Genomic DNA, 12,920 nt, shown 5'->3' on the forward strand with positions numbered 1-12,920 from the left:
GTATTCAGTGTTTTGAAAAATGCCAAGAAAACTGGAGGGGGTGGTTGATGGCATCATTTAATGAAGAGACTTTCATTCAATCAGCCAAATAAAATGGAAATGCTCATTGCAAAAAGTTGAGTGAAGAGGTTCTTATCAAAGCAATTGATGGCCAAGTAACTCTTGTTCAATGTTCTACAAAGTTATGTTTAAAATTTAATTTTCATTCATATGATCGATCTCCGGGGTTGGTTCCCTGAGCAGCTGACTGTGAAATGGAGCTTAGCAAGTAGGAGGTTTATTAGAAGTCTTCTTAGGATCAGCACCTATAAAAAGGAGGGTAAAGATGCAAGATTGGGCAGAAAAGTGGTTAGGATATGTTGCAGTCACAACAAAGGTCTAAGCCAAACCCATGGGGAACTCTAGATCTGAGATGGCCCTTTGAAGTTGTCCCAAGTTGGGGTGAGTCAGCCAAGCCTTTATATCCGTCCATTAACCAGTTATTAGATGTGGTTGCCCTGGAAAGGGGGAATGACCTTGGGTGAGGTAGTCATCTCAACCCAAGGGAAATTCTGAAAAGGCCTGAGGGCCATCTGCCAGCAGCACTCCCAACAGCTGAGGGAATAAGCCCTTCAGTCCTCAAGGTAGGTCTGAGGGATGCGTCATAGCAGTTATGATATTCCTTGAATAAGTATTTGTTGAGCATCAACTACATGCTAGGCATTGACATGAGGGACATGACTAAGAAAAAGGTATGATTCTAACTATTGAGGATTATCCAGTGTCCAGAATAAGAAATCTCCACTCCATAATAAGGGCAAATTGAAAAATCTTTGACTTAAAAAGCACCAAGAACCAATCATTCTTGTTTGACATCAAAGCCAATTTGTTTTCCCTTTCTCCATTTCGGATTTCCTTTTAAAAAGCATACTAACCTGTGTCTCTTAACGTTTGTTTGGACAGTCTGACCTTTTATCGAATCAAGGAATCATGGAATTTTAGATCCAGAAGAGATTTAGATCCAGAAGAGATGATCATCTAGTATGAACTGTTTCCCAAAGTTGGAATTCTTTCCATAGCATCGCAGACACGTGGTGACTCAGCCTCTGCTTGCATGCTTCCAGTGACACCATGTAAAGAAAGGGGCAAGCCTATTCCATAGTTGGATAACTTCAGTTATTCCTAATGACCTTCACCCATTCATCCTTGGTCTGCTCTCTTGAGTACTACCAAATAGCGATAGTCCTTCAGATATTTGAAAGCATCCAATTCCCTTAGTCTTCTCCACTCCAGGTTAAATATGCTCTGTTACTCTGATTCCATTTCACAGGATTCTATCTTTTAAGTATCTCCCTAGGTTTTCCTCTGTCTTTATTTCACTATCACTGCTTGACAGTGCTTACTTTGTTGATTCCAATTGGCCCCTAATTGACCTCCAATCCTCCATTTCATTCCAGGCTGTGGTTAGAGTCATTTTTAAAAATGCAAATCTGGTAGACTCGTCTCACTTCCCACACTGCAATTTGTCTGACTTCAAGATCCCAGTGCCTAACATGGGCTGGAATGCCCCCCAGGAGCTTTCCTGCCTATAATTTGGGCCTCATCTCCCACCACCTCCCTTGTGCACCCTATAATCAAACACTCTCGGCTCTTTGCACATTCTACCCCATTCCTAGCACACCTGCTCTCTTTTGTCCCTCTAATGAACACCTACTTAATCTTTAAAATCCAGTTCAAAAGCCAGCCTCTCCATGAAGGTAACCCCAAAGAAGTTGTTCCCTTCTTTGTGTTTCTGCAGAATTGCCCAACCCCCTCTTTTACCATTTATCTCATTGTTCAGTAATTATCAGTTGTGATAATTACATTCCAAAACAGAATGTGAGGCTTTAAAAAGCAGGGTATTCTGATCTATTCATCTTTGTACACTTGCCATACTAAAACTCAGTAGATGAGTAAATGAATAAATGAATGAATAATTGAATGAATATAAAATATTTTTCAGAACCTTCATCAGTGTAGTGATCTCCCCCTGTTTCAGTTTGCTAAAGCTACCAAATGCAATATACCAGAAATGGATTGGCTTTCATAAGGGGGATTTATTAAGTCATGAGTTACAATTTTAAGGCTATGAAAATGTCCATATTAAGGCACCAATAAGAAGATACTTTCTTGGAGGAAAGGCAGCTGGCATCTGGAGCACTTCTGTCAGCTGGGAAGGCACCTGGCTGGCATCTACTGGTCCTTTCTCCTGGTTCATTACTTTCAGCTTCTGATTACAGTGGCTTTCTTTCTCCAAGCATCTGAGGGTCCTTTTTTTAGCTTCTTCTGGGGAAACTCTGGATTTCGTTTCTTAACTTAGCATCTCTTGGGGAATTTCTGTCTGCATCACCAAATGCATCTGTGTCTCTTGGCTTCTCCAAAATATTTCTCTCTTAAAGGTCTACAATAAGCCAATTAAGACCTACCTTGAATGAGTGGGGTCACATCTCCATGGAAACAACTTAATAAAAGTTCCACCCCCAATTCGGTGGGTCACGTCTACATGGAAACAACCTAATCAAAGGTCCCACCCAATAATAGGTCTGCCCCCGGAAGACTGGATGAAAAGAACACAGCTTTTCTGGGGGTACATTACAGTTTCAAACCAGCACACCCTCCAATCTATCATGGTGTTTTAGCCAACCTAAGTGTTCTTCACCCTTTGCTTGTGCTACTGAGTTTTTGAAATTGAAGACATTTCTCCCTATAAAGTTCTGGCTCTCATAATATGGTCTTATCCTCATTCTGTTACTTGTGATCTTAGCTATTCCTGTCTCAAATTTGTGCTATGTATGTAAAAAGGGATAATTTTATGTCTTCAAATAAATTGTTGATAAAATTGATGGCCAAGATAGATCTTTATAACATTTCTCTACCTGCGTCCTTCCAGGCCCATGTCAAGGCAGCAAGTATCATCCCTATAGTGCTGCTATAGAAAGTCCAATCATCTCTTCATCTTGGCATTGTTGAAAATTTTGCCACTCCATGCATTCATTTTTTATAGCAGAACAGTGAGTTGCACTATTAAGGGTCAGTATTTGCTTTAAAGAAGAGGTTCTACTGTGATGAGGAATGTGAGTGTGTAATTATTTTATTTGGATTTCCCCATTTTATATTTCAGATTGATCTTTATTCTTGAATCCATGCTCTGAACCCGCTGAAGATAAGAGCTATATCTTGAACTAACAAAAGGGAAAGAAAACTATCATTCATTAATGTTTTATTGATTCTTTCCAAAAGCCAGAATGTAGCGGCTGTTCCACTTCAGCTTTCACATGTTGAACACATTCTGCTCTTAACACAACTCTAAAAAGAAGGGTTTTTTGATTATTTAGTCCTTTCCTATGCAAAATGGCACAGTGATGTTATAGATTAAATTTTGCCCTCTATGTAATTTAGGGTGTTCCTCTTATTCTTACATGAAAATCTTCATGTGGGTTTTTATCCTTGTCCCTTTAAGCAGTTTGAAAGTGGGGATCTCCCTGGAAAATATCATGATCATTCTTTTCATTGCTATGTGTATGCCAGCATCACTGTACTGAAACCTGGATCAAATGGGAAAAAAAACTAAAACAAAGACAAGGTTCATTTACGAGATCAAAGAGGGAAAGGATAGATGATTTGTGCTCACTTATCCAATTTCAGTGCTTTTGAACCACAATTGACACTCAGTAAAAAGTGGCCAACTGAGAAATTAAGATAGCATGGCCCTACCGACTTAAAATATGGAAACTCAAAGTGGCCCTTTTCTTTAATTCATTGATTAATTCATGACATAGAGCCAAAAATATTATACTCGGGAGAAGAGATCTAGGAATGGGAACTAGGAATACACAAAAATAAAATTTATGACATAAAATTCATCCCCATTATGGGCCTCATGAATATTTCTCATTGACCTTTACATCATGATAGATTTTTTAAATCCATGGAAACTTTGAAATGTCAACAAAATCATCTAATATACTTATCATGTGTCTTCTGACTTTGAATGAGTCAACCTACCCTCACTTTCCACTTGCTGAAGAAAGCTGTTGCTCTATTCTACGGTTATTGTAGCCCCCACGAGTCACTTCCATCTAGGTATAGCTGAGGTTTAAGCATTGTTCGCGAACTTAAGACATTTTAAGAAAATGCAGTGCTAAATTCAGAGAATACCCGTAACTCGGTTTTCAAATTACCTTCAAGTCTTTCCCAAGAAGCCAGTTGGGAATCCAAGGATGAAGTGGTAACTCGCCACTTTATTGAAAAAACTAGATGATGCCCCTTCAGCTGTAACACATTCATAAAGTCCAAAGCACTGTGTTACTCATTCCCTGCTTCTGACTCATGCACATTTTCAGAAATAATCTTCTTTAAATGTTGCTGCATAGGAAATATGAAGAGCAAAGTTGTTTTGGCACAACTTCACTCTTGTTTGGTTGAGTTATGATCTGTGTTTAGTTTCACACTTTCGATCTTGTACATTCTAAATGATATATTTGCACACATAACATCCCTATATATGTTAGAAATAGATCTGCTATGACAGTTCCTATGACTTAAAAATTCTCTATACAGCTACTCATGGAAATTTCTTTTCTAGTAACCTATTACTTTCCACTTAAGAAAATACACAATGCCATCAAATTAAAATAAATGTAATATAACATATATATATAGTAAGACCCTTAACTTGACAGTATACCATTGCAATTGTGCATAAAGAAAAACTTGTGAGAAGTAAATGTTTACATGCAGCTAGTTTTAACTCTGAAAATAAAAAAGCAAAAGTAGATTTACGAATGCCAGTGTTTTTTTTTTTTTTTTTAAGGACATATCCTCTCAACAACAGTAGAAGACAGAGAGCTGCCTTGTAAGTCCAGTTCAAAGACATCAATTTCTGGTAGATGTTTCTAATCCACTCTAGTCTGCCTTTAACTTCCTTCATCTGAAGTTCAGTGGGGACTTACTGGTGTTTCTGCCACCTTGCCCCTTAAGTATCCCTGTCTTGCATTTTTAAACGTGAGCTTTGGAGTCAGTCAGAGAGAGAGGCTTTAATCATATCTTGGTCTTCATCAATAGAATGGAGTAATTATACCTTCCTCCAAGGTTTGTTGTAAGGATAATGAGCTCGTTTGTTCAAAGCATTTAGCACTGGACCAGGCACATGTTAAGAGCTCTAAAAGTAATAGCTATTATTATAATTTGACAGTTTTATGTGTCATAATGTCTGCAACTTACTTTCAAATGGTTCAGGGGAAAATACATATGCATGGAAAGAGAGAGGGAGAGAGAGAGAGAGAGAGAGAGAGAGAGAGAGAATGCATAAAATGTTAACAACGGTGAAATTAGATGAATAGCATATATATGTTTGTTCGACCGTTTTTTCAATTTTTCTATAAAGTTGAAAATTTTTTAATAAAACAAAAGGGGACAAATTTAAGCCAGATTGTAGTTTTTTCTTGCTTAAACACTAAAACAGCACTTGTGTGTATTCAAATTGTCAGCCCTAATTCTGACCCTTTAAACACATGGACACACCAGACCTCAAGGAGCGCGCGAAGACCCGCTGCCACAGCCTGGTCAGGAGGGCGCCACAGTCAGCCCCGCCATTCGTCTGTGATTCATCATTTCCTGCTCTCACCTCCTGGATCTCCTATCTTAATGACTCTACCCTCCAGCTCTTAAAATCTGCTTCTGACCTGATGGTTGTTTTGATAACCCATTTGGTTTTTCTTTCTAACATTCTGAGATTCCTGTTTTATGATTGTGCTGATTCCCTTGATTTTTTAATGTAAAAATTTAACAAATTAATGCCTATTTGTTGCAAAAAAAAAAATCAGGCTACACAGGAGTATATAGAGAAAAAAATAAAAGACAGCTTCCTCTCCACTTCACAATGTCACTTCTCAAAACCCTTTTTTTTTAATTGGCAGTTTAATTTTTTTTCTGCTCGTAAGTTACTCTGAAAAGGACAAAATGCAAGAGGCTAATACAGTTGTTGTCTAAAGGCAACATTGAGACCTCTGGGTATTTGGGTCTTGAACAAGAGATACTGCTAGAAATCTCCCCCCACGGGGAGAGGTTTGGGTCGGGGGCAGGGGGTGGGCAAGGGCGGATGCCTGGGACAGAGGAATAAGTAACCATCGTCTTGGCTCTGCTATCAGGGCGGGCAGCCTGGCCTGGCCAGAGGCTCCGAGGCCGTGCACTGGCCTCTGCCTAGCAGACATGCAGAGTTCCCAAGGCAGCCTGGTTATAGGTGTGTGGGGGGTTAGACCAGGCCTCGAATTTCAGGAGGGACCCTGTATCAGCAGGAGGAGGCCTTGGCCAGCACCCCCTTTTGGTACTCCAGCCTCACGGAGTGCCACGCTCCCTGTTGGCCTGACAAGGGCTTGCCTGAACCCTGGGGTTGATGGGGTGGGGTGGGGCAGCCTCACATACATGCTCCCCCTGCCCCGCAGGCCTCTCTCTCTCTAAGATGGTGTCTCACATAGTGTCAGTGCTGAGGTCCCCCCATGGCCTGGTGTGGCCCAGGGCCCCTGGGACCCTATGGCTGGCAGTGAGGGGAAGCAGCAAGAGTCAGCAGAACAGTGGCTGGGGTGGCCCATAGGTTGTGTTTGCTTCTAGACTTTGGCTCAGTGGTGGGAGAAAGGGGTCGGTGCTGGAAGCCTCAGACCTGTGGGCATCGCTGGTGGGGCCAGATGGTAATCTACCCTAAAAGTGGCCAGCTGTGGCCCACCTAAACCAGAACACTTCTCCCAGCAGGGGCCCTTGGGTGATAAGTTAGCTGGACAACCATCCAGGCTGCTGGCAGGCCAGACTGGACCCAGGCTTAGCATGAGATGCAGGGAGATCTGGGGAAGGGGAAATTAAGGAACAAGGAGGAGTGGATATGGACAGGTATGGTCAATGTGTGGGCAGGCAGGTGGGTTGCTGGCGCCAGGGCTGTCAGAAGGCAAAGCGGCACTCCTTGGAGTGGTCTACCTGCTCCAGGTTGGGCAGGCAGGCATGCTTGATCATGGGCAGGGGCCACAAATCAGCACCATGCTCCTCTTCTGGGTAGAAGGTGGGTCCTGGTTCATTTCCTCATTCATGAAGCCCTGGCTGTAGACCCAGGTGTCAGGGGATTTGGACACCATGTGGCAGAGCTTGAAACTAATGGAATGTTCATTCCTCAGTTCCTCCAGCTCAAGCTGCAGCAGGATGCCTTTCTCCATCTAATTAGTGAAGAGTAGGTGCACATGGTGTGATCATTCGGGTCCTTCCTGATGGCATGGGTCACCTGAAGTATTGAGGTCTTTTATCCATTTTCATCCATTGGGTCAGGAAAACTTCTGTCAGTTGGATAGTCATGTGGATGGCTTCTGCTGGTCCCTTGCTCCTGGGCTCCATTGCTTTCAGCCTCTGTTCCTGTGGGGGTTCTTCACTTTCCTTCTCCAGGGCTGGTTTTCATCTCTTGGCTTCCCTTGGCTCTCTCCAGATTCTGGTTTGCTTAACATCCCATGGCAACATCTGCTGTGCTCCAAGCATGTCCAAACATCTGTTGTCTCTGTTCTCCAAGGGTTGGCATCTGCATCAGCTCTAAGCTTCTGTCATTTTTTGCTCTCTCCAAAATATTTCTTCTTTTACAGATTCCAGTAAATTAATGCATACCCACCTGGAATGAGTGGAGTCACAGCTTCATCTAATGAAAAGGTCACACTCACAATTGGGTGTGCCACATCTCATGGAGATAATCTAATCAAAGTTTCTACAATATCGGGTCAGGATTAAAAGAAAGGGATGCTCCCACAAGATAAAGGATCAGGATTAAAACATGGTTTTTCTGGTGTACAAAATACTTATACTTTCAAACTGGCACAATGGGTTAACTTTGAAGGTTCATTTCACCCTCTTATCTACAGTTTTATTGTTGATTGACTTTGTGTTAAGGCTCTTCTTTTATGCTTGGTGTGATAGTAAGGTCCATGTGTTAGCTTGGCCAGGTGATGGTGCCTAATTGTCTGGTCAAGCAAGCACCTCCCATCTGTTGCTGTGAGGACATTTTGTGGACTGAAGTCATTAGTATATTGATTGCATCTATGGCTGATTATAGCTGAAGTCAGCTAATGGGAGTATCTTCAGCAGTAATACTTTTAAGGGCAGGTGATCACTTCAACAGTCAGAAGAGACACGTTTTGTCACTACTTTGGCCAACCAGCCTCTCCTGGGGAATTTGTCACAAACCTTCATCAGAGTGCCAGCTTGTAGCCTTCCCTATAGAATTTGAACCTGTGGATTCCCACAGTTGTGTGAGACACTTTTATAAAATATCATACTATCTAAAGATAGCTCCTGTTGGTTCTGTTTCCCTACAGAGCCCTTAAAAAATGCAGGTTTTCTGTTTGTTTGTTTGTTTTTACTGAGAGTGGGATGGTTCATAAGAAACAGAATCTTAAAAATGGGTTTTTCCAATTGGATTTTCTTTTTTTTTTTTAATTTTTTTATTAATTAAAAAAAATTAACAAACAAAACATTAAGATATCATTCCATTCTACATAAACAATCAGTAATTCTTAATATCATCACACAGTTGCATATTCATCATTTCTAGAACACTTGCATCGATTTAGAAAAAAATAAAAAAGACAACAGAAAAAGAAATAAAACGATAACAGAGAAAAAAAAGATTATACATGCCATACCCCTTACCCCTCGCTTTCATTTACCATTAGCACTTCAAACTAAATTTATTTTTAACTTTTGTTCCCCCTATTATTTATTTATTTATTTATTTATTTTTTATTAATAAAAAAAATTAACACAACATTTAGAAATCATTCCATTCTACATATGCAATCAGTAATTCTTAATATCATCACATAGATGTATGATCATCATTTCTTAGTACATTTGCATCGATTTAGGAAAAGAACTAGCAAAAAACAGAAAAAGATATAGAATGATAATATAGAGAAACAAATAATAATAATAATAATAAATAAAATATATATAAAAAGGAAAAAACACAAACAAACAAACAAAAAAAAAACTATAGCTCAGATGCAGCTTCATTCAGTGTTTTAACAAAATTACATTACAATTAGGTAGTATTGTGCTGTCCATTTTTGAGTTTTTGTATCTAGTCCTGTTGCACAGTCTGTATCCCTTCAGCTCCAATTACCCATTATCTTACCCTGTTTCTAACTCCTGCTGGTCTTTGTTACCAAAGACAAATTCCAAGTTTATTCTCGAATGTCGGTTCACATCAGTGGGACCATACAGTATTTGTCCTTTAGTTTTTGGCTAGACTCACTCAGCATAATGTTCTCTAGGTCCATCCATGTTATTACATGCTTCATAAGTTTATTCTGTCTTAAAGCTGCATAATATTCCATCGTATGTATATACCACAGTTTGTTTAGCCACTCGTCTGTTGATGGACATTTTGGATGTTTCCATTCCAGTTGGATTTTCTGCTCTTATTAGCTTCAAAGGCACTAATCACTCTATTTCCAATAATGAAAATGACACTGACAGTCAATGGCACGAGTCAGAGAAATGCAAAATATTGCTATTTGATTCTGCTAATCATTTGCTTATAGGAGGCAAGGTTCTGGCTGACTGTTTTTGACACCTTAACAGAGTTCTATAGAGTTGAAAGGTATGATGTTGGTTGATTGTTCCTAGAAAAGCTGGATAAAGTTATAAAGGAAAGAGAAGAGCTGAAGGCTTCAAATTTGAGGCTTAAGCACTATATGAACGATGTTAAAGTTTCTATATGTGTCCTGAAAGAAAAATCTTAATTCCTGTGGTTGCAGACGGAGGTCTCTGAAAACCAGACTCTGAATTTCATTGTGCAAGTAGCAGATTTACAACATAAACTAAATTGTCAACCTTGCAGGTGGCTGCTGTTGAAGTGAAGACATTGATTGGAAGGAAATGGGATCCTGTAAAGCGGGATGGGGATATATGAGTTGATAATGATGGCAGTGGGGACACTGAAACCCTAAATTCTGCTGAGTCTCTACTATGATAAACCTATAGTGATCTGTCCTGAGAAAACAGTCTCCCACCTCCAGCTTGCCCACAGGAAACAGCCACCCGATCACATGCCTTCCCTGGGAGACAGCTACCCAACCTTCAGCCTGCCTTGAGGGAACAGTTTCTGGACTTCCAGTCTATCCTGAGAAATTTGCTATCCAACCTCCATCTGAAGAGATTAACCCTTCAATACTTGCTAAACCTGTAGCCATCTCCCCTGGGGAAACAATTCTCTCTCCCCTGTCTAGAGACATTAATTCTGAGGTAATTGGCTTGAAAGACAATTATAATCCCTTTCTAATTATTTTCATGACTCACCCCTACCACTCTCTTTCTTCCGGGCCTATAACTAGACTAAATCCCCAGCAAGCCCCAAAAGATGAGGTTCAAAGTATGACCCATGAGGAGGCTATATTCCAAAAGAACTTCACGAGTTTTCTAATTTATATGGACATAAATCAGGGGAATATATATGAGAATGGGTATTAAGGGTGTGGGATAATAGTGGAAGGAATTTAAAACTGGATCAAGCTGAATTTATTGACATGGGCCCACTAAGCATAGATTCTGGATTCAGTGTTGTAGCTTGAAGGGCTAGAAAGGGCATTAACAGTTTGTTTGGGTGGTTGGCTGGCAAATGGATCAAAAGGTGGCCAATATTACCTGAGGCTGAGATGCCTGAATTGCCCTGGTATAATGTAGGTAAGGGGGTCCAAAGCCTTAGAGAAACTGGAATGTTAGAGTGGATTTATCATGGAAGACCTGCTCATACACCCCAGGAATGTCTAGAGGGCTTACCTTTTACCAGGATTGTGAGGAATAAATTTGTGAGACTAGCACCATCATCCCTGAAGAGCTCTGTAGTTGCCTTTTCTGTAGGTCAGATACTACTGTGTGAACTGCTGTCACTGAGCTGGAATCCTTAAACACTTTGGGGATGATTGGATTCCGAGTTACCAGAAACCACGTGGTGACAGTTAATCACCATAGACAAGGTGGGTATGGCCACCATAATGGACAGCAGACTCAAAGCAGGAGTCAAAATAATCTGACTTGCAGAGACTTGTGGCATTGACTAGTAGATAATGAAGTATCTAGAAGTAAAACAGATGGGCAGTCTACTAATTCTTGTTTGATCTGTATAAGCAGAAAAGTTCTAGGTCAAGTGAACAAAAGTCTAACTTGAATTATGAAAACAGAGAGTCATAATCCCTTAATCAACTCTCAGATGTGACACAGTTTACAGACCCAGAGCCCCCCGAATGAGGGGAAGGCCAAATACCCTTGGTGAAGGATCCTGTTACACTGCCAAAAATGTACACTTTAAATCTTCCTCCTAGCTTTCCCTAAGGAGACCCAAGGCCTTTTGCCGGGGTTAGCTGTACACTGGGGAAAAGGAAATGGTCAGATATTTTGGGAATTATTAGACACTGGCTCAGAAGTGACCTTAATACCAGGAGACCAAAAATGTCACTCTGGTCCACCAGTCAGAGTAGGGGCTTATGGAGATCAGGTGATCAATAAAGTTTTAGCTCAGGTCTGTCTCACAGTGTGTCCAGTGGGTCCTTGGACCTATTCTGTGGTCATTTTCCCAGTTCCAAAATGCAAAATTGGAACACACATACTCAGTAACTGGAAGAATCTATACATTGCTTTACTGAGTGAGGGTCATTATGGTAGGAAAGGCCAAGTGCAAGCCACTAGAACTGCCCCTACCTAGCAAAACAGTCAATCAGAAGCAATACTGGATTCCTGGAGGGATTGCAAGATTAGAGCCACTCCTACGGACTTGAAGGATGCAGGTGTGGTAATTCCTACCACATCCCCACTCAACTCTCCTATTTGGCCTGTGCAGAAACTGATGGGTCTGGAAGAATGACAGTGGATTATTGTAAACTTAATCAGGTGGTGACTTCAACTGCAGCTGCTGTTCCAGATATGGTATCATTGCTTGAGCAAATCAACCCTGATAACTGGTATGCAGCTATTGATCTGAAAAATGCTTTTTTCTCAATAGCTGTTAGTAAGGACCACAAGAACAGACTGCTTTTAGCTGGCAAAGCCAGCGGTATACATTTACTGTCTTACCTCAGGGATACATCAACTTTCTAACCCTGTGCCATGATATTTTCCACAGACACCTTGATCATTTCTTCCTCCCACAAGATCTCACACTTGTCCATTTTATTGGTGATATCATGTTGATTGGACCTAGTGAGCAAGAAGGGATTATTGATAAGGGATTTGCATGTCAGATGATGGGAGACAAATCCAACAAAAATAGAGGGGACCTCCACCTCAGTGAAATTTTTAGGCGACCAGTGGTGTGGGGCATGTCAAGATATCCTTTCTAAAGTGAAGGATAAGCTGTTCAATCTGGCCCTTCCTATGACCAAAGAGGCCAACTAGACCTCTTTGGATTTTGGGGACCACATATTCCTCATTTGGATTGTGCTACTCTGACCCATTTACTGAGCGACCAGAAAAGCTACTAGTTTTGAGTGGGGACCGGAATAAGAAGAGGCTCTGTGACAGGTCCAGGCTGCTCTGCCAGCTGCTCTGCCACTTGGGCCATATGATCCAGCAGAAACAATGGTACTGGAAGTGTCAGTGGCAAATAGAGTTGCTGTCTGGAGCCTCTGGTAGCCCCATAAGAGAATCACAATACAGGTCTTTAGGATTTTGGAGCGAAACCTTACCATCATCCCCTGCTGATAACTACTTTCCCTTTAAGAAACAGCTTTTGGCCTGCTACTGAGCCTTAGTAGAGACTGAACACTTAACTATGAGCCACTAAGTTATCTTGAGACCTGAATTGCCCATCATAAGCTGGGTGTTGTCTGACCCACCAAGCCATAAATTTGGGCGTGCACAGCAGCACTCCATCATAAAGTGGA

The 12,920-nt window shown here is 41.0% G+C and overlaps 1 protein-coding gene across 1 annotated transcript in view; it reads left to right on the plus strand.

Annotated features, from left to right (window-relative positions):
• The window catches only part of LOC143656862 (uncharacterized), a 66,702-nt gene that overhangs the window by 9,258 nt on the left and 44,524 nt on the right, over nucleotides 1–12,920 (plus strand). Inside the window, exon 3 of the mRNA XM_077128634.1 lies at nucleotides 4,832–4,873. Within this exon, the coding sequence (XP_076984749.1) occupies nucleotides 4,832–4,873 (42 nt within the window). The remainder of the gene's footprint in view (nucleotides 1–4,831; nucleotides 4,874–12,920) is intronic.

This window comes from Tamandua tetradactyla, chromosome 15, assembly GCF_023851605.1.
Source record: "Tamandua tetradactyla isolate mTamTet1 chromosome 15, mTamTet1.pri, whole genome shotgun sequence".
NCBI classification, from domain to species: Eukaryota; Metazoa; Chordata; class Mammalia; order Pilosa; family Myrmecophagidae; genus Tamandua; species Tamandua tetradactyla.